Genomic DNA, 22,837 nt, shown 5'->3' with positions numbered 1-22,837 from the left:
TTGCAGGCAAGGCTTTCTCACAACAGTGCACTTGATTTGAACCGGAGACTCAGGAACAAAATGATATAATGAACGGATGGTACTCCGTAGATTCTGATTGAAATATGATATATGGAAGAGTTTCCCGTGGATGAAATTGAACCAATATGAGGAGGTCAGGCACGCATGCCTTGATGAAATTCAGAATAGAATGATTTCCGTGTGAATTATGAAAGGCCCACAGAGCCGAGAAAGGAGGAGCGGAATTTTAAAGTCCCATCACCCTGAGACAGTCGCCCGTTGTGTTAGTCAGGCCGAGTTAGAAAGGTCTGCTCATGTTTATTTTTTGTATGGCCGGAAGTGAAACGACCTTGTCTCCACCCCCTTGCCTTGAGTAGGTCATTGGCACAGCATAAGTAGAGTCAAAGGGAGTTTGTTTATCTTACTGTATGATATTCTTAGTGTTGTTCTTATTTGTTAAGTTGTCATGTGTTTTCTTAGATTGTGCAGTAGTATGTATCCTTGCCTGTGAATGCGGGATCACACTTAAATTCTGTGATTTAGGGAGCAACCAATGGTCCTGCAGTTATATTTATATGTAACTATATCCCATATGTGAGGGAAATGCTGATAGATTTAATTTACAAAGCTGCAAAATATTTCTGTTCCTAACATCATAAGAGATAAATGTTGTGCTTAGGCATTTTCATAAATACCCTGTTCAAACTTATCGCTAAAGTTACATAAACTAAAGCAATGGTGATGCTGACTCCATAAAGTCCCTTTTTATATTTTTCGTATATACTTTTTATATATTAAATTCATTTATTTAATCTCGTTGCTCATTTACTCACAAGACAACGTTTCCTGTCCTGTTAGATCTTTAAGATTCTCTTAATTTTAATTAATTCTAATATTGGACCAGACACGCGCTCTCCGATGAATAGCCAGCTGAAGAAAGGGCAGGAACGATAAGGAAGTCGTCCACATCTGTACCCACTCATTTTGATCCCCCCCCCCCCCACGTGTCTATCGGGTACAATATAGATTATTGGTCACTTGCTTGTTCGTTTCTATATGAATCTATGAAATTAACGGCAAGAACAGTTGATGTCTAATCATGTAAAACACAAATCTATAATCAATAGAAAAAAATGAGGAATCAACATTTAGAATTTGAATAAATCAATGACATCAGAAATATCATTGGTAACTTTTTCTTGAAAATATTAAAAAAAGTATTGTGAAGTTATTTTGAATTAAGGGGCAGACATGAACTCAGATCTTTTGAATTCACCACCTTTTTCCAAACCAATGAATTCATGTCCAATATAGGTTATTGTGATTGCAGTCTCTTCAGTAAAGTTAAATGTACTGAGAAGGAAATTTACAGTTTAGTTTTAAACATGCATGGACAGCATGCTCCCTAATAAATACTGCCAAGTACATAATTATAATGGTGTCTTTGTCAGATTATTTTTATGAAATTATTTAAAAATCAACTCACCATGTGTCTGGATATACAAAAGAAAGTTAAAAATGTTAGCATTACTTTTGATTTCTTCTTCAGAAACATGTCTTTAGGTTAGGACTGCCCCACCCACTAGCCTGTATTGATTACCATGTCTGGCTGCATTGATTGTACTGCACTTCACAAGTGCTCACAAGTACACACAAAACAAGTGTGACCACTGGTTACCAGAGATCAACACATAGCAGATTAGCTTAAGAGTTATACAAAGATTCAAAAAAAAAAAAAAAGTTATCTTAAAAACATAATTTACCTTCTAAATTATCAAACTCTTCAATTTTGGATCTTCTTCTTCTGCCGCTTTTTTCTACACCTTGTGAGGTCATGAGTGCGAACTGTGCCGCATGTGTGGAATTGGCCCGGTTTTACGGCCGGATGCCCTTCCTGACGCCAACCCGAAGTGGAGGGATGTAATCACTATTGCGTGTTTCTGTGGTGGTTGGTGGTGTAGTGTGTCGTTTGAATATGAAGAGGAGATTGTTCGGACAAACACAAACCACCAGTCCCCGAGCAAGAAGAATTCATCACAGGCGATTAAAATCCTCAACCTGGCCAGGAATCAAACCCAAAACCCTCTGACTGAAGGCTTCAATGCTGACCATTCAGCCAGGGAGTTACACCTAAATTCTAGAAATTTAAAGAAATCTGCAAGGCTAAGAATTCTTTCAGATCACCGAGCTCGAGAGCTGCAGTCGCTTAAGTGCGGCCAGTATCCAGTATTCGGGAGATAGTAGGTTCGAACCCCACTGTCGGCAGCCCTGAAAATGGTTTTCCGTGGTTTCCCATTTTCACACCAAGCAAATGCTGGGGCTGTACCTTAATTAAGGCCACGGCCGCTTCCTTCCCACTCCTAGCCCTTCCCTGTCCCATCGTCGCCATAAGACCTATCTGTGTCGGTGCGACGTAAAGCAACTAGCAAAAAAAAAAAAAAACTTTTCATCAGATCATCAGAAATTCACGCTAGTTACTCGTACATCACTTACATTTAAAACAAATATGACAATAAAATGAGAAAAGAAACCATCATACCTATCAATTAAAATTCAAAGCTGCTAATAAAAATTATAGCCTTGAAGGTCATCTGAATATAATTTTTACGTAAGGTAACAAAACTAACAGAAAAGAACGGATACAAGAGACACCTTGGCAAATATTTCCAGATATATAGTATCCCTTAGAATTTTTCAGATTTCCAGCCTTTAAGCTGTCCTTTGAGATGTGTATTAAATATGAATATTTCCTATTATACTTACTGAAATTATATTTTCCAAAGGTCATTCCTATTCAAATTAATTTTTATAATTGCCTATTTTATGTGTTATGTTGAGTTTTAGTCAAATTGGCAGTCTTAAAAATAAGGCAGCAGGGTACTTACAGGTGTTAAACAAGGCTGTAACCTTTCACATTTGTTGTTTGTAGGGATCATCTGCTGAAGGCATAAAGTGGCAGGGAAGTATTAAGTTAGGTAAAAATTTACTAAGCGGTTTGGCCTATGCTGACAGCTTGGTCTTAATGGCGGGATTGTACCGAAAGCTTGCAGTCTAATATCTTGGAACTGGAAAATAGGTGCAATGAGTATGGTATAAAACTTAGCCTTTCAAAGACTAAATTAATGTCAATAGGTAAGAAATTCAACAAAACTGAATGTCAGATTGGGATACAAAGCTGGAACAGCTAGTTAATTTCAAATATTTAGGTTGTTGGTTCTCCCAGGATGGTAGTATAGTAAGTGAGATTGAATTAAAGTGCAGCAAAGCTCATGCAGTGAGCTCGCAGTTGCGATCAACAATATTCTGCAAGAAGGAAGTCAGCTCCTGGACTAAACTATCTTTAGAGTGGTCTGTGTCTGTTTACAAACCAACTTTGCTTTACAGGAGAGAATGATGGGTGGACACAGGATATCTAAGTTAGAAATAACAGACATGAAAGCAGCGAGAATGACTGCTGATACAAACAGATGGGAACAATAGCAGGAGGGTACTGGACTGAGGAGATAAAGGCTAAGTTAGGAATGAACTCTATGGATGAAGCTGTATGCTTAAACCAGCTTTGGTGGTGGGGTTATGTGAGACGAATGGAGGAGGAGAGGTTACCTAGGAAACTAATGGGCTCAGTACTGGAGGGTGAGAGAAGTAGAGGGAGACTATGACGATGATAGTTAGACTAAGTTTCTAACGATTTAAGGATAAAAGGTATATAACTAAATGACCACAGAACTACTTAAAAACAGAGGATTGTTAGTAAATTTGCAGAGGTTTGCAGACTGAATGCTAAAAGGCATAACAGTCTATAATGAAGATGTGTGAATGTATGCATAAATAAAAATTAAGATATGCTAAGCTTACCCATGGCTTTGGTAACTCCAACACATTTGCCATGGAACCAGTCTTCACATACATCACAACAAATCATGAATCTGTTGTTGTGTGGTTTCTTGCAGATGCACCATAAGCGATCTGGATCATCTTCCGAGTTCCAGCTTTCATCACCTGAGCTTTGATCTTCTTCGTCTTCAACCTCGATCTCCGATGGGCGTCTTCTTCAACATTATACAAATTTAATATTAATTAGAATAATAAAAATTAAGCACATGACAGAGGGTATTTCTTCTCTTACTTTACATTAGTAGCTGAGCAGTAAAAAGAAATTCAGTGGCTTCAAGCTAACATTTAAGATATGAGGGAGGACAATGAAAACATACAACAGCATACCTCTATACCTTCAAACAGTAAAATATTTTCAACAGTAGTAAAACGTCGTCTAAATTTAAAGTTCACATGCCATATAATGCAATTGTCTGATGTTCATGAAATAGAAAGGAGGGAGGAGTATAAAATGCAAAGCAATTATCATATAATCTCCAAAATGACTCAAGAGGTTTTTACTCCGAATAACATCTGAAGACAAATAAATACAATTCATACACAGAATTGTAGGTGAGTCGGCATAACTTTTCATATGATAGCTTCCCATAATGTTGAAGCAGCTCTGCCACTGACAGCTGCGACATTATTCCACCGGGAGAACAAGCACACTAGCCGACTACTTCATGACAACTTTGTATCCATCATTCGTATATTTACTGTATATCACACCTTCCTCTGTAAAAATACACGTAGCACTAAGCATTTACAAAAACATGCAACTGCAATAAAGGGCAGGCCCATGACAATGAAAAAATAAACAAATAAAAATCCAGAAAGTATTTAACAATCCTATGACTTGAACTAATATAGTCTAAACAACCTGGAGAACCATCATGAATAGTTTGTTCAATAAAATTAATAACAACTTACCCGCTCTATGACGGCAGGGGGCTACTCGATGCAGACCTCCTTCATCTTCATTGCTAGAATCTATACCAATTACCGGTGAATCCTTCTTTCTCTTCTTTCTAGGAAAACTTAAAAACACATCCCGAGTTCCCGATGACCCTGCCTTTCTCTTTGGCCTTATGTTCTTGAAGGAGAGCTCCCTTCTTTATCACTGTTCTTATACTTAGTCCTATGCCCGGGCGTATCAACCTTGGTTACGACTTAATCGTGGTAAAATGGATAGCTTACCAGGGTTAAGTTGAATTTTTGCTGCATCAAGCCTGGTTTTGAAATTTGCAACGTTTTACCGCGGGGAAAAGTTAACCGGTCCTGAGCGAGTGGTTAAGCAGCTAACCGAGGCTTGAAGTATTACGTACGTGCATAATCTCATGAGTTAGTTGTATGTTACATGCATCAAAAGTGTCGCGACCCGATTTAAAAGTTTACTGGACGTGAGTGAGCGATATAACTTCACATTTAAAGTTAAAAATTTCATTGTTCTGTATTGAAGAATATTACAGTTAAAATTGAAATAATTGATAAAGAGATTCAATCTATTCAATACAAAAGAATAAGAAATGTAGTGAAATTACATTCTTATTTAATAATAAGTAGAAGTAGTACCGGTTTCGACCCTACTCCAGGTCATCATCAGCCAATTAAAACATGAAAAACAATGCATAGGAAAAGGAGATAAAAGATCAAGTACACTCCGAGTCTGTAGAAGAGGCGATATAAAAATGAACGGGGGTAGACACTGTAAAATTCAGAAGTAAAATGTAAGTCACTTAAAAGAAAACAGTGCGTAATTTGCGATCACAAAAAAAACTTTAGCTGCCATGATGTCAACTACAGAACTTGGTTTTTTAGACGCATATATCATATGCATTTAAATTTAAGAATTTCATCTTATACCCGTATTGAACTGAGAACGTAAGAGAGGTAACTTAAAGGGTCCACCTTTTCCACACAAATAAATGTTATAATGTTTATCATATGAAATTGATAAAAACTTGATATACGCATCAAAAGAAAGATCGATGCTATGTCTGTAGATACATCTTTTTATACACTTGTAATAGTTCAAGAGCTATCAATGCAACGTTTTACTGTGAAATTTTGAGTGAGGTTAGACTTGCTTATCAGCACAAATGATGAGACCAATGAATAAAAGGACTAATTCTCCTTCACGAAAGTGTCCGCCCTATACTACAGTTCTCAGTTGCCAGGAATCGGAAGAAATGAGATGGACACTATTTGGCCACCCTCCTTTCAGCATGGAACAATCGCCCTGTGATTTTCACGTCTTTGGACTACTTGAGGTGGCGCTAGGAGGAAAATGATTTAATAATGCAGCCATGGAAGACTTCAGGCACCATTGGCTGGTGACACAACCACACTCTTTGTTTACTTTTTTTTTTTTCTTTTTCCCTTTACATTGCACCGACACAGATAGGTCTTATAGCAACGATGGGATTGGAAAGGCCTAGAAATGGGAAGGAAGCGGCCATGGCCTTAATTAAGGTACAGCCCCAGCATTTGCCTGGTGTGAAAATGGGAAACCATGGAAAACCATCTCGGGCTGCCGACAGTGGGATTCGAACCCACTATCTCCCGGATGCCCACCCTTTTTATGACGAGGGCATCCCAATACGCTGGGCTAACTGAATTTCCAAAGTAGACGTTTACTGACCTCCAGGTGAGGACCTGGAAGTAGGCAGCAGTCCTCCTAGTACTGATATTCGAGCTAGAGAAAAATTGTTTCTTCTAAGGTCTTCTCTCAAGAAGCTACAGGCGCAGCTGAAGCAGCGAAAACGGCCGTAGTAATGCAGTGTGGAAAGCAATGAGAAACTACCACACTACTTCTCTTAAGAAAAGCGATCATGGTGATAAAAATGTTGCAAACGCCCCTAGTTCGCGGCAGACCTTAAATGGTCAGGAGAAGTTCAGTATCTCCCCGATGATCAACAACATAAAAGAAAGACACAAAAGGAAGTTCTAAAGTTTGGTGCATGGAATACCAGAAGTTTCTGTCAGTCAACTAAGCTTCATAACACAACCCAAGAAATGGAAAGAATGGCTGTGAATGTGCTGGCAAATCGGACAAATGAATGTAAAGGAATCAGTCACGTATTATTCTTGCAATAGCCTACCAGATCATCCAAATGGTGTAGGAATAATACCTGACAAAAGGATAAGGAGGATCTATTCTTAGTTTCATCGCAAATTTGATCACAAAATGATGTTACAGTTTAAGGCAGAGCCAAAAACATAAATATCATTATGTTTTACAGTCTAACTGTAGACAAGTCTGAAACAGAGATAAGATTTTATGCAGAAGTAAAAGATCTCTGGTCTTCCACCAGTAAGAATGAAACCACAATCATCATGAGCGATTTTAATGCCGAAGTTGGCAAAGGGAGATTTGAGGATGATGATGGAGAGCATGTGAAGGATAGGGAGTCCCGACACTGCCCCTGTGTTTGCCCACGGCACTTGCTGTTCCTGCGGCTGTGGTAATGTACGATGGTGGTGGTGATTATAGTTTTAAGAGGATGCACCGGGTTGCCGATCTTGTCTTTTTAGCTGACATTACAAACCATTTCAGTGATTTGAATACTTCCTTACAATGCAAAAATGTGCTGATTGGTGCTATGTGGGATAGAATTAATGCTTCTAAAATTCAAGCTGAAGTGTTGAAAAAGCATTTACAGAACTTTGGTTTTAAAGAGAATTTCCACCTTCCAATACTTTTTAATGGCTATTTTATAATTACATAAACTTAGTTTAACTCTCTGAACATGGTCGATGGTATGTGTATAGTGGAGTATCTCCTTTCTGTAGTGGATGGAGGTAGCATTATTTCCTTCCTCTTTTTCTGTTGACTATGAGGCAGGTGGTGTTATTTGAGGATCCAACCAGCCTCTGGGCTGATGACCTAACAGACAGATGAGGCAGGGCACACAATTTTGTATGCATCTTTCAATCTTATTCCACATACTGTGTTTTCAATGTAGTAGTCTCTCGAGTAATTCTCTGTTTCCTTTATAGCAAAGTGCCCCTTTCATGAGCATGTCGTATTATTGGAATGACCAACAATTCTTGATTGCTGTCATCTAACTTAGAAAGCAAATCATTCTTTAACAAATAATTTTCAGCGTTTCTTTTTTAGTACTTCCATGACTGCTGCTAGCTTTCCGTCTCCAAGTTGAGCATTCTTTACCAGCTGGTTCAAATCATCAACGGTGACAATCATGACAGGATACCAGCTTGCCGCAACCTTTGAAGTGGATTATCAGTAATCGCCCTCCGCCCCCAAGAAAAATTTACAGTCAAGTCCAAGCATGCTCCTTCCTTCTGGATAATGACACCCCTTTTGTCCTTCCCTCAAATTATATCGTATTACACTACACCATTTGCACACAACGTGAGACTTAAACTTAAACCAAAGAGATCGCTTGCTTGTTTTCAAAAGCTGTTAATAATCTGATTAACAATTTCAAGAACAGCAGTAGTAGTACATTTACCTTGTCGAATCCCAAACTGACAGTCGGATAGGAGATTGTAATTTTCAAAATAGTTACAAAAGTGATTCAAATATTTTAGAAATTATTGGAACAATTGAGGCTGCATGACAGTTCTGAAGAAATTCTTAGTCCCAACTTTTAAATACTGGAATAACTTGAGAAATTTTAAGTAGATCAGGAAAACTCCAAACTCTAAACACTTATTAAAAATAAAAGCTAGAGGTTCAGAAATCAAATGTATTATTCTTTTGATGATGTAATTAGATAACCAATAACAATCCATACTCTTAGAGTTTGATAATTTTAAGCTAAATTATTTCATCAGATGTGATTTCAACCCAATGGAAAGTGTTTCGGCAGGGGGTTGATTGTGAAGAAAGTCACTCGCAGCTGTACCTGTTGCCTTAATTTGATCTCCGATTTCTTTTACAGAGTTTAAGAAATAATTATTCAGTTCTTCCAGACCGAGAAATGTCTCTTGAGTTCAAGTAGGGATGTTTTCTTGTACTATAACATCCCATGCCACCTTGCATGGTGGACTGTCCGAGCCGCATCACCGCAGCCGCAATGACGGCTGAAAATTTCCCCCCCACCCCCACATGTGCAGCCAGAAGGCCCGGTAATCACAACACACTCACGCATACACATAGAGACCAGCATACGAAGTATAAAGTACAAGAGTAACCTGACACACGTCGACAAGAACCATGCAGCATAAAATGCTTCTGTCAACGGCTCACGAGTTCGATCTAAAAACACAGATCAGAAACCTGGATTGCCGCAAAAAGGGCATGGAACACCCAATCAGAACACACAACGCAAACAACCTACTCACTGCATAACATGTATCCATATCGTGCAGAATGATGAACATGAATCATACAGTATCAGCAACAAAACACAATGTAGAACAAGAACTCGAGCTGAGATATCAAAGATAAAGAAAAATTAAGAGGTCTCCAAACAAACACAGCAAGCAAACCAACATGCACAAGAGCAATCGGGCCGATGCCACCTTTCGCATTTAGCCGAAATGAGCACGAGTAAGCAGACATGTAAAGGAAGAGAGGTAAAGGAAAATAAGTGTGCAACAAGATATAAAAGAAATAACACACGAAACTAGACACCTCCTTATAAACAGGCTTACTACCTATGATAAACCAAGAATGATAAGAATGAACATTTCAAACTGTGAATGATAGGAACGAACATTACCTCGAGAAGAAGTATTCATAGTTCCTACTCCTAACTCTGAGAGTTGTACAGAATAATTTTTTTTTAAAAAAAGTTTATAATACCTTCTGTAAGAGGTGAAAGCTATATTACAAAATAGCGTCTCCATCTTATTATTCTTTCTCAACGTCAGACTATCAAAGATTGCACAACATGCAGATGAGATAGAAAGAAATGCTTTGTTGATCCTCATGGCATGAGCAGCCATCTGTCTAAATAAGGATAAATTACACATCGGGCAGAGCATTCATGATGTCAAGCAGCCATGACAGACAGACAGACAGACAGACAGACAGACAGACAGACAGACAGACAGACAGACAGACAGACAGACAGACAGACAGACAGACAGACAGACAGACAGACAGACAGACAGACATAAGACATTGCATAAAATGCAGTATCAGAAGGTAAGAAGGTTACGAGGTGTGGTTTATAGGGCAAGTTTTCTACCACATTCTCTATATGCATCTATTCAATGTGTGCATATTTCAATATGTTGTTGGTTTAAACTCGTTTTCTAGTTCAGCATGATTCGTGTGCCATAATATATGTACTACTTCAATATGTGATGTCATTATTAGCAAAGTATACGTTATACAATATTTTCAGTGTCATTTTCGAATTCAGGAGGCAGAAATACATAAAGTACACTTTTGTGAATAAACTTTTTTCACTGCTGCAGTTTTATCGTATTATGCAATATTAATATGAAAGAATTTAATGCCAGTTATTTGCCTCTGTCAGCTGAGCGGCATGGCTGTCAAAAAGTAAACTTAAATACTGCTTTCATTTGAATTATATTCGTCTATGCCTCCATCTTCACTGCAATCGAGAGCATTCAAAATCCTCATCTGTTTCAAACATTTTACAACAGTTCTGTTCCTGTAAAGAGTCCAAGTAGTGACAATCCATTCACCGATGGTTTCTTGAGATGCTCTGTATTCTTCAAGTTCGTGTGAAATTGAGTGTAGCAAAAGCTATCCATTTGGAACAAAGCTGCACTGCAGAAAGGGTGCCAACCCAAGAGCTGTTCAACTCTATATTTTATCACATCAGGATTAACTGAAACAGCTGTAATTGAGATAGACACCTCACACTATTTAGGTTTGGTAGCCTATTATGCTTGTAAGTGCCAAGGTACTGCCAAGAAGTTTAAAAAATAAAATTCAACACACACACCAGGAATGTTTGCCATATTTATGGATCAACTAAGGTTAGGTTGAATGGAGAATCCCACCTTCCAATACTTGTTTTGTATTTTTATTGCTGGTCTATGTAATTAAACGTCCTCGTCATCATAATCATCATCCCTTATCTAGCTCCTGCCAGGGCATTTACAGCACTTCTTCATCTTCCTCTTTCCTTCCACCATTTCCTCTTCCACGATCTTGTCCCAGTCTAAATTTTGACTCTTCACTGATTTAATTCACCTTGATCTAGGTCCTCCCCTTGCTCTCGCACTTTGCCTCCAGCATCTATCTTGGAATTAAATTCTCCTTCCTCCTCTTTACATGTCCAAACCACCTTAGTTTATTCTTTTCAACGCTCTTATTTAGCTTTCCTATCCCAACTTCCTTCCTAACATCTTCATTTCTCACTATGTTTTTCCTTGTCTTTCCTATCATACTTCTTAGGAATTTTATCTCACTGGCTTGAATTCTACTCTCTTGCCTGCTAGTCAAAGTCAGCTGCATACCCTGCTGTACCTTCCTGCTAATCTCCATGTCCACCCTAGCATTTTGCATTAATTCACTTCCTAGGTATTTAAAGCTGCCCACAATTTCCAGACTCTGACTTCCAATTTTCACAGTGCCGTTTCTTTGCCCTTCCTCTCTTGACATCACTATAAACTTGCTTTTCTCTGTACTGATTTTCTTGCCATACTTCTCAATTTTTGCGTTCAGTATATTTAGTTGTTGTTGCACTTATTTGCTGTTCTTTTCCCAGATCACATCATCATCTGCACCTTTACAATTTCGTTCATGACCATAATAAACAAAAGAGGTGACAGCACACTCCCCTGTCTTAGTTCAGTCTTATTCCTAAACCATTCCGTCTTTAAAACTGGGGTCAGTACTCTGCTAACACAGCTGTTATGCATTGCTTGCACCATTTCTAACATTTCTCTTCCGAGTCTCTTCTTAACCATGGTTTCCCAAACCTTCTCTCTGGGATGCCTTTTCTATATCTATGAAAGTCATGACCAGATCCTTTCCATATTCCCAGTTCTTTTTCATCAGCTGTGCCCGGCTCCATGGCTAAATGGTTAGTGTGCTGGCCTCTGGTCACACGGGTCCCAGGTTCGATTCCCGGCAGGGTCAGGAATTTTAACCATCATTGGTTAATTTTGCTGGCATGGGGGCTGGGTGTATGTGTTGTCTTCATCATAATTTCATCCTCATCACGACGCGCAGGTCACCTAGGTCAAATAGAAAGACCTGCGAGCCAAACATGTCCTTTGACACTTCCGGCACTACAAGCCATATGCCATTTCATTTTTTTCCCCATCAGCTGTCTCTACAGATTGGGTCCACTGTAGATCTTCCACTCCCGAAGTCATACTGTTCCTCTCGTAACTCTCCTTCAATCTTTCTTCTCATTCTTTTCTCTAATATCCTTTCCAGTATTTTAACTACCTGTGATATAAATGTGATTCCTCTATAGTTACCACATACTTTCTTGTCCCCTTTCTTAAACACTGGTATTATCATCCTTTTTTTTCCAGTCTTCTGGTACACATTCGTGTTTCCATATACACTTTAGTAGTCTGTAAAACCATTGCATACCAACAGGTCCAGCAGCCTTTATCATTTCCACACTGTTTTCATCCATTCCTGTTGCTTCTCCCATCTTCATGTTTTGTACTGCTAACTCCACCACCAGCATTGTTATATCATTCTCTGTTGTTGAGTCCTCACACTGTATTGCTTCTATCTCCCCTGTACAGTTGTTCACATTCAACAGCTTATCAAAATACTCCTTCCATCTTCTCTTTATCTCTTCTGGGTGTGTAAACAATTCCCTATCTTCCTTTTTCACTAGCTTTGTGATAACTCGTTCTGTCCTCTTTCTTATAAGTCCATACAGCATTCTTTTACTGCCATTTACATCCACTTCCATTTTTAGTGCAAATTCTTCCCAAATCTTCTTTTCTTCCCTACCACCTTCTTACATCTCTGTTTACTGTTGAGATATTTCCTTTTGCTTTCTTCTGTTTGATCTCGGTTCCATTCTCACCAGGCTATCTTCTTTCCTTTCACCGCTTTCCTCGCTTCCTCATTCCACCACTGTGTCTATTTTTCTTTCACTCTTGTAGATGTCCTGCCGCGAGCACTCTCTGCTGCACTAACAAATGCCTTCTTAAAATTGGCCCACTCCTCTTCTACATTTTCTTGTTGCTTCAAGCTCTCCTGAAAATCTTCCTGTACATTTTTGTCTTATACTTTTATTTTGCTTTCTCTTATCACTTTTAGTGTTTCCATTTTTCTCATCCATAATTTTGCCACCACAACTCTATGGTCCCCATCAAATTCTTCTCCTGGTAAAGCTGTCACATCCATCAACTTCCTGCGATTTGTCTCTTCCACCAAAAAGTAGCCAATTACTGATTTGGTTCTGCTGTCACCTCAGCCATATCTCGAAATTTTCCTGCTGTTTTTCTTTCGAAACCACGCATTCCCCACCATAAGTCCACTAGCTACTCTCCTTCATGATTCTTCTTCCAATGACTTCTTCCTTTCCTTGCCTTTCGTTTCCGACCTGTGGATTATTCAGATCTCCCATAATAATCAGTTCCACTGAAATTTCTCTTTCTACTTTCTCTAAGAATCCTTCAATATCTTCTTCTCTGTATCTCATCTGTGGCGCAACCTGTATGAATTCTATCACTTCATTCTCCATCTTTAGTCTAATCTTCATTATTCATCATTCTGTCACTCACACATTTTACCACTTCAACATACTCCTCCAATTGCTTCAAAATGATTAGTCCCACTCGGTTTATTGCCTCCTGGGCACCACTCCAGTATAACGTGTATCCTTTCCTCAATTTCTTCCTTCAGTTATCTTTCCATTTCACTTCACTGAACCCCATCATCTCCACCTTCTCCACCTTAGCAACACTTAGCAAACATAATACCCCAAACAGCGTAAAACCAAAATGACTTTGCCCACCTTTAGTGAACATAAGTAAAGTCAATTTCAATGTCGATATCAAAGTGCTGAGCAAGGGACCTAAACATAATTAGGGTAATCCTTTTAACCGTGATAATTTAATTTCAACCCTAGCTGAATCGGAATCAGCCATTAATAAGTCACCTACAAACATACATGAAGAAGTCCGATATGAAGTCAAACGTAAACTATCTTTTATCCTTAATTAACAACAAACCATTAAACCCAACACTTAAAAACATAGCTAAAGTCCATACACTAAAGAAAAAAAGTCAATGACTTAGGAATAATAAAAGCTGACAAAGGGAACACTATTATAATTAAGGATAAAGGTGACTACATCAATAAAAAACAAACTTAAAAAAAACAACCATCTTTATAACCTCTAAAATAGATCCAACAAATAAAAGACAAAGAGACCTGAAAACCATTATTAAGAACGTTTCGTTTTTGTTTAATGACCTTGAAAAATCCAAAATGATTATCATGAATCTGAAGATTCCCACAGCGAAAGCGCTACCCAAGATCCATAAAGCCAACATCCCCATAAGACCCATTACCAATTTCATAAATAGTCTGACTTATGATGTATCTCAGTTCACTCACGAATTCCTTAAATCACACTATCATTTTCAAGCTGATACGTCAGTGAAAAATTCCATAGAATTTTGCAATAAAATTAAATACTTTAATTTATCCCAACACCACACACTTCATTCATTTGATATAACTAACATGTATGCTAATGTGCCCGTTAACAACACCATACAATTAATTAAGAACAATCTTTCTAAATTCAGAAAAATTAAGAACAGGCGAAATAGAAGAATTTATTCAGAATCTGAAATTTACATTGAATAACAATTTCTTCACTTTTAATAATGTCATTTACCAACAGATCGGTATTCACACGGGGTCAGCAGCTTCAGGGATCCTTGCGGATATTTACGTTGATCATTTGGAACATTCTCACATCAATGGTAAGATTAACGGCATTCAACATCGGACACGCTATATAGCCTTCTGTATTACTAACAGCAATACAGTACTTGAACTTCTCAATTCCATTGATCCACATATAAAATTCACCATAGAGTCAGAAAAGAATAATGCCCTTAATTACCTGGTCTTAACCATTATGTGCAACTGCAACAACACTTTATCCTTTAATATATACAGGAAACACACCCACACCATCAAACAAACTTCTCTGCACCCAACATACATAAGAAAGCAGCTAACAATAGCATGGCACTCAGAGCATTAACTGTTCCTTTATCTCGCAAGAATTATAAAAGAGAAATTAACACTATTTACAATATTGTAGAATACAACGGTTTCTTTAGAACCTTCATCAAAAGACCCAAGACTACCCGAGAAAAAGATTCTGCTCCTGAAGAGAAGTTTTCCACTTTCACATTCAATAGTAGCAGCATTTACCAAATTTTAAATATCCTTAAAAAACACAACATTAAAATAGCGTTTAGAACCTCCCAAACCAACTCCAGACTTATTTTCAATCTGCACACTGTCAACTGTAACAACAATAATAGTACTTGAACTCCGGAGTTTACAAATTAGAATGCCAATTCTGTAATTCCAGCTATATAGGTCAAACAGGCTGCAATTCTGTCATAAGATATGCCAAAAATCGCAACACTCTCAAATATAATCGTTTTTCAGCTATGAGCCAGCATCATAGAGAATCCACTCACGAATAGGTCTACACAACAATAGATAGAGATCTTAAGATCTTGCATTATGAGCAAAAAGACACCTTCCTCAACATACCTTGAGAGAATCCACATCAATATAGATCAATTTATGAACCTCTCTTATAATTTGAATGAAATCAATGAAAAAAAGAACATTCTACTCGAAACATTCATTCCATATATTTGCCAGCACTTCTATAATTGTAACAAACCTGCCTCCATCTCTCCAACTCAACGCCACTCCTCCGCCCCCCCTATCCCCACCAGCCTTGCACTCCCTCGCCTTCCCCCTTCACTCTTCCCATCCTCACAAACACAGCCGAGCCAACAATAGACATGATCAGCGAGAACGGGATCGTTAAATTGGAGGTCAAGCCATTCGAGAGGGCAACTATTTAATAAGCAAGTTTAAAGTTTTCTTCACAGTTATTTTTTACTTTTTTTTTATTTTGTTTAACGCCGCACCGACACATATACAGTAGAAGTCCGTTATAGTGAGAATTCATAACAGCGAAAAATTTACTCGCTATAATGGATTGTCGTTATATCCGATTTTTGTCAAAAAGTCGGAAAACCCTTCATGCACTTTGAAATTGGTATGAAACGGCAATCAGTTTGTTCAAAACTTGTGTTTCTGCAGATGATATCCACACTACAGCTTACTTGTTTGTTATTTTTCGTAATCCGATACTACGTGAAAGTGTATGTTTAATTTCATCTGAAAAAATTATAGTACCGTATTTCTCCGAATCCAAGATGAACCCCACTTTTTCCTTCAAAAAATTTAAATCAGGCTCAAAAAGAAGTTTGTAAAATCACATGAATGCCTTGTTGTACAATAGGGCTACGCATTTTTAGACTATTTCTAGATGCCGAACATTGACTTTCATCATGCCGTATTTCTTTTTCCTTTTTGCGGCTGCACAATTGTTCTTTATTTCCACAGGTAAGGACCATTAACTTAACATTGGCATCATAATACAGAAGAGAATTCGTTGATAATTTTCCGGCAATATCTATTCCATGCGCCTCTATAATACCACGATCCATCAGGAAATGATCCTTGCCGCCTATAAAACTGTTACTTTTATGCAGCGTCAGATATAACCGGCTACCGCTACACACACGCCTCGCGTGTCGGGTTTGGCCAAATTCAGCGGCTAGCGATGTATAGGCTTAATCGCGAACGTTAAAAGTCAACAAACGAGTTTATTGCGCCACGGTATGGGCATTCCGGCCTTGTGTTTTTCGTGCACATACTTCGCCATTTCATCTTCGACTTCTTTAAAACGTCCTTGTTGCGGACCACTGAATGCATTTTTTGTACAGTACGCATTTTTTTAGCTCTTTGTCTTCACGCTAACACCAAATATTGGCTTTAGTTAGGCCTATGCCGTATTTTCTTGCGGCTGCACAATAATTCTACATTTCCGAATGTTTAATAAACATTAACTTAAAATTAGCATCATAATATCGACTAGAACCCGTTGAAAATTTGCCGGCAATACCTTTTCCACGTATCTTTACAATACGACTATCCATCACGAAAATATTCCTGCTGTCTATAAACCTTAATTTTATTAAACATCAAGTACAATAGACGCGTAATGACTCTGCCACTGAGTAGCCAGGGCTTTTCTAAGAATTCGAAGGGTTGCATGTTTTGATACCATTCTGCAGTTTTGAGAAACACACAGGCACTGTACAACTGGTTGTCGCGGCTAGCGATGTGTAGTAAAGAGGCGGTCGTTTATTGTCAACAAGTTCTGTGCGCGTGAGAAAAGAAGCAGCGTGGTTACCGTGGTAGTTGCCAGTGGGATCCATGTTAGGCCGCGAATGCAACAACCCTCGAGTTTTCGCATGAGATTCTGAGAAGAAAAAGTCTTGGATTCGGAGAAATACGACATCACTCCAGAGATTTCTGTGGCAAACACCTCAGCTTTCTTCTTCAAACAGCATCACCTAACGTAACCGTATATGTAGCCTATCATGAAAACATATTTGAAACGCATGTAAATAGCCGTAACTAGACGCGAGAAGATATGAAATATCCTCTGAAATCAGTGATGTACTCTGCCATACCTTGAGGTGTATCACATTCTTACTTAATTTCCGTATATAACATCAAAATTAAGATATCGTTTACTTCAGTCTTTATTTTTAACGAGTTAACAACTGCTATCGGCCACGTTATTTACGCATTTATTACGAAAACGGGTTATCCTCTTTCATTTCGAATTTTCTTTAGAGAACAGCAGTCGATGGGTATTACTAATCAACTCCAACATCGCCTTTGAACGTCAACAAGAGAGCTCGCAAATGCACAAAGTGAGAAAACTATACCATACTGAAGATGATCAATCACATTTTGTTGCAAACGTTTCAGTTTTCATATTCAAACAGCATCACGCATCCTAACTTAACCGTACTATACGTATGATGAAAACACACTTCAAGCGCCAGTAGAGAAATTATACCTTTCTCGCTATAAATTTTCATAATAGCCTTCCCGTAATTTAACCAGACGCGACAAAATATAAACTAACCTCTGAAATCAATTAAGCACTCTGACATATCTCTAGGTGTATCCCATTCTTACTTAATTGCAGTATGTCGCCTCAAAATTAAGCGGTCGTTTAGTCAGCCTTAACTTTTAACGAGTTAACAACCGTTCAACAATTAAAAATAGGAGAGGATTTCCACCAATCAATACTTATTTATTACTTATCAATATGGAAATGAAGATTATAGATTACGTTAACAACCGTTATCGGACACGTTATTTATGCATTTATTACGAAGATATGTTCTCTTTCATTTCAAATTTTCTTTACAGAACAGCTGTCGAGAGATATTACTAATCGACTCCGACATCGCCTTCGAATGTCGACGAGAGAAATCGCTAGTACACATAGCGAGGAAACGATGCCGAAGGTAATCGATCGCATGCAGTATCATCGCTGGGCTGCATAAATATCGGTAACGGAAAAAATCGCGCGCGCTTAATCGCTCGTAATAATGGATGCGCCAGTGATAGGACGCTTGCTGTAACCGAAGGACAATACACAGTTTAATATAGGAATTTTGAAGGGACAGAAAAAAGTCGTCGCTATAACGGAGTTCTCGTTATATGCCGTACTCGCTATAGCGGACTTCTACTGTATGTCTTATGGCGACGATTTTTACTTATTAGGCGACGTCTCTCATACCTCATTTTTTTCCAGTACAGATTTGAACTTCACTGGTGGTTTCCACTATGTGTCACATTTAACCTGGCTTTTGTTTTCTTCTCAAACATAGTTTCTCAAGTTTTCACTGCCCTCAAAACTACTGTATTTGTGATGGTGACTAAACGAAGAAAGACTGTAATTTTAAATTCTAGCATAGTGAATTCATCCTCGTTTTTTTATTTGTAACACACTGCACGTTTTAGACTAAGAGGTCCACAACCTTGCCATAATCTCGTCTTGTTTTAATTCAGTAGTGTCTCATTTGTTTTGATTCTTTTCTTCATTATGTTTTAATACTTTTTTTAGAATCTATTATGTAAAAAACTTTAACCTGTTTTCACTGAAGATGGCTCAAACGAGTTGAAACATGTAAGACTATTACCACTCTATCTTATGATGGAGATGTGTATGTACTGAATAGGACATATTAAATTTCCTTTGCTGCCCTCAATACAGATTGGTTCTAATATCTTGTAACCTTAGTTGAGTTGCTGCCAATATGTGACCTAAAATGAGATTTATAATAGCTGCCTCTGTGGATCAGCGGTAGAGTGTCGGCCTCCGGATCCCAAGATAGCGGGTTCAAACCCGGCAGAGGTAGTCGGATTTTTGAAGGGTGGAGAAAAGTCCATTCGACACTCCATGTCGTACAATGTCGGCATGTAAAAGATCTCTGGTGACACATTTGGTGTTTATCCGACAAAATTCATTAAATCTCAGCCACAGACGCCCAAGAGAGTTTCGGTTTACTCGCTCTTCCATCTAGTGGGCCTAGAGTAAAAAACATCGAAATTGACAAGCAGACAGCCAGATGGCGTAAAATTGAAATTTCTGCACACGGTAGCTGAGGCCATACGATTATTATTATTTTACTTTAGATTTAAAACTTGTATTTATGGATAACTTAAGTTGTGGAGGGAACAAACTTTATAATTTTTTTAAATTTCATAGCTTTGTCTCCAATTTTTTTTTTAACGCATAGTATGATTTTGTACTGAGCAAGTGGCTGCGGGGTCACGTAGCTATCAGCTTGCATTTGGGTGATGGTGGGTTTAAACCCCCTTGTCAGCAGACCCGAAGATGGTTTTCAGTGGTTTCCCATTTTAACACCAGGAAAAAAATACCTTAATTAAGGTCACGGTCGCTTCCTTCCCACTCGTAGATCTCTCCTGTCCTATTGTCAACGTAAGACCTATCTGTGTCGGAGCGATATAAAAAATAGTGTGATGATGATGAGACGAATGTAATGACAATTTGAAAGTTCAAAGTCATCCACTGACAAGAATAAAAAATGTGTTGAAGAATGAATGGTTGGATATGAATTTAAAACAATCAGTGGATCCGACCCGCAATGCCCCACCTTTCCAAAAACTAACAGTATTACTGACTAAGGGACTGCTTCTAAAGCATAATCCTAAACCGAGGATGCTTGTTGTCCAAAGGGGTACAAAATCCTGGTCAATGGCCCCTCATAATGGTACTTATCGCTAGGAAAATAGAACCAAGGTATTATCATTTAGACTTTCATGGTGTATATCTTGGGTTTATGCCGTGTAAGGAACTATGTAAACACTCAATGTGTTTTAAAAGGAACCGTGCCTTTCTTCATCAGAAGAAATAAAAAAAATGAAACACGACGCATCTAAGGTTGCTAAGAGAAAGTAACAAGGAACTTAAAAAATGGTGCCCTAATATGCAATAGGGATGCCATTTTAGCCCCATACTAGAGAGAACAAATGGCAACAGCAAAGCATTATTTCCTAATGGTTCTGATAATAGGCAGCCATGATTCACTGAGGTTGTACCCTGTATTTGTCATGTTACGGTACTAATCACAAGTATTGTACATCGCACAGGCAACACAGCCCAATGGTGTTTCTCACATAATGGCGCCACTCATAGGCAACGCAAACCCGCGGTGTTCTTCACCTAGGTGTACTAATCACGGGTGCCGGTATTCCCATGGTGTTCCTCAAATAGTGGGTACTAATCACTGGCAACGCAGGCCCGCAGTGTCGCTCATACAGTGGTACTAATCACAGGCAACACCGAGACCCGTGGTGATTCTCACAATGGTACTAATCATGGGTACCGTAAAACCCAAACTGATTCACCCTCTGTTGCTAGTAATCACAAACCTATTGTGTATAGTGGTATTACTCGCAAGTAAAGGCGACCCATGGTGTTGCCTGCTTGATGGTACTAATCACAAGTAGTTTCATGATTCTAATACAATCATCCCTTAATCGCCTCTTACGACAGGCAGGGGATACGTGGGTGTATTCTACATCTGCATCCCCCACCCACAGGGGTAGACAGAGAGAAAAAAGAAGAGATCTGTCACTTCAAAAAATGAAGTAACAGATGAAGAAAGACAAGGGCCACGAAGGGCATGAAAATAAAGACTCCCTAGGCCTCGAATGCTCTAATACCATCGGGGATGGAAAAGAATAAGAGTTGACCAAGGGAAGCCAGACAGGATAGATGAAAGTGAGGAGCCTGGTACAAGTAAGTGGAAGCAATGCCAGGACTCAGCTAAGGGCCCCATGGCCGCCAACCCACACTCCCAAGCTGAGAGCCCCTGGGGCCCCTTTTAGGGATCACCTCTTACGACAGGCAGGGGATACCGTGGGTGTATTCATCTGCGTCCCCCACCCACAGGGGGTAAACCAAATTGTAAAAAACAATAGTACCATTTGTTCGGTACGTTGACAAGTGCAACAATAATTACAATTGGATTGCCTTCATTACATATTAAACCTACTTCTCTTAAAATTATCTATACTGGCCTGACAGTATTTATGTTCTTGCCTGCTACATTAATGCAACATCTATGAATATTTCTTAACTAAACTAAACCAGTGTCCTCATTCCTAGGTGATGCAGTTCTTTTTAGCCATACCCCCCATGGAGGGAGGTAAGCTGCATGTACCATTTTACTGCATGCTAGTCTGCCTACATACATATCTCACGCCGTTCCATCTATATGATAGGTCGGCGAATGAAGCCCCTCCACCAAGTTCTGTCTTTGTACTTTTCTCCTTCAGTACTGTCCCAGTCCCCTTCTCGTTGCTGAATGTTGTTTTTCACCATGTCTGTAAATCGCGTTCTTGGCCACCCTCTTGGTCGTGAATATTTTCTGGGTATGCGATCAGGATCCATCCTTCGCATGTGACCATACCATTCGAGTCTACGCAGAGTTATGTTATCCTGCATTCTGCCAACCTGAGCCATATCTCTGATGTTCTCATTACGAATTTTATCTCTTCTTGTTTTGCCAACCATCGCTCGGACGAATCTCATTCCAGCTGCCTGAATCCTGGTTTCATCCTTTTTCCTCATGGTCCAGGTATCACTCCCATATGTCAAAATTGGCATGTAATAAGTCAGATAAATTGCTCGCTTACATTTCAATGGTACTTTTGGGTTCCATATTAGGTTTCGGACAACTCTATAGAATGTTCCTCCAGCTTGAATCCTGCTGGTAAGTTCCTCCTCAATAGAGCCTTTTGCTGATATCATGCTTCCGAGATATTTGAATTTGTTGGACATCTTGAGTTGTTTACCCTCTGTTTCAAGGTAAGCTTCAGGTTGACCATTTCTCTGCATAACCAACACTTCACTATTTTCCTGACTGAATCCTAGGGTACGAACTTTTTTACCAAATCTCGTTACAAAGAAACTTTCAAATTTAGTTCTTAAGATTGAATTTTACCTATTTCAAAGATGTCAAACATGCTACTTGTTTTAAGTATTTTAGAATAACTCTACCACAATTATAATGTATATCTCCTACTAACTCCATGTTATTAAGGCATGATCAAGGTTTATGTATTTTATGATATTCTAATAGAGTAGATTTAAGTTCGTGAAAAAATGTTTCAATAGTTCTGGAGTCATTGTTTACGAACATAACCATTCTTCAAGATTCAGATCTGGCTGCTGATGCTCTGTAAGGGAGCGAAACATGTCCCACAAATAACTTGCAGACTGTTACCACAAGCAAACCAGGAACGTCTGATTGCATGACTATGGTGTCGATGAGTAACTAAATAAACTCAGTAATATAAGACTGAACAAACCAGAACCTATTTCAGAAACTTCAACATCAAGGGAAGCCATTGAAGCTCCA

The 22,837-nt window shown here is 38.7% G+C and overlaps 1 protein-coding gene across 1 annotated transcript in view; it reads right to left on the bottom strand.

Annotated features, from left to right (window-relative positions):
* The window catches only part of pps (protein partner of snf), a 709,730-nt gene that overhangs the window by 240,681 nt on the left and 446,212 nt on the right, over nt 1-22,837 (bottom strand). The window contains exon 13 of the mRNA XM_067153098.2: nt 3,856-4,049. Within this exon, the coding sequence (XP_067009199.2) occupies nt 3,856-4,049 (194 nt within the window). The remainder of the gene's footprint in view (nt 1-3,855; nt 4,050-22,837) is intronic.

The sequence above is a fragment of the Anabrus simplex genome, chromosome 8 (genome assembly GCF_040414725.1).
Source record: "Anabrus simplex isolate iqAnaSimp1 chromosome 8, ASM4041472v1, whole genome shotgun sequence".
NCBI classification, from domain to species: domain Eukaryota; kingdom Metazoa; phylum Arthropoda; class Insecta; order Orthoptera; family Tettigoniidae; genus Anabrus; species Anabrus simplex.
The sequence above is the reverse complement of the archived record's forward strand: the minus strand, read 5'-3'. Positions and strand labels throughout refer to the sequence as shown.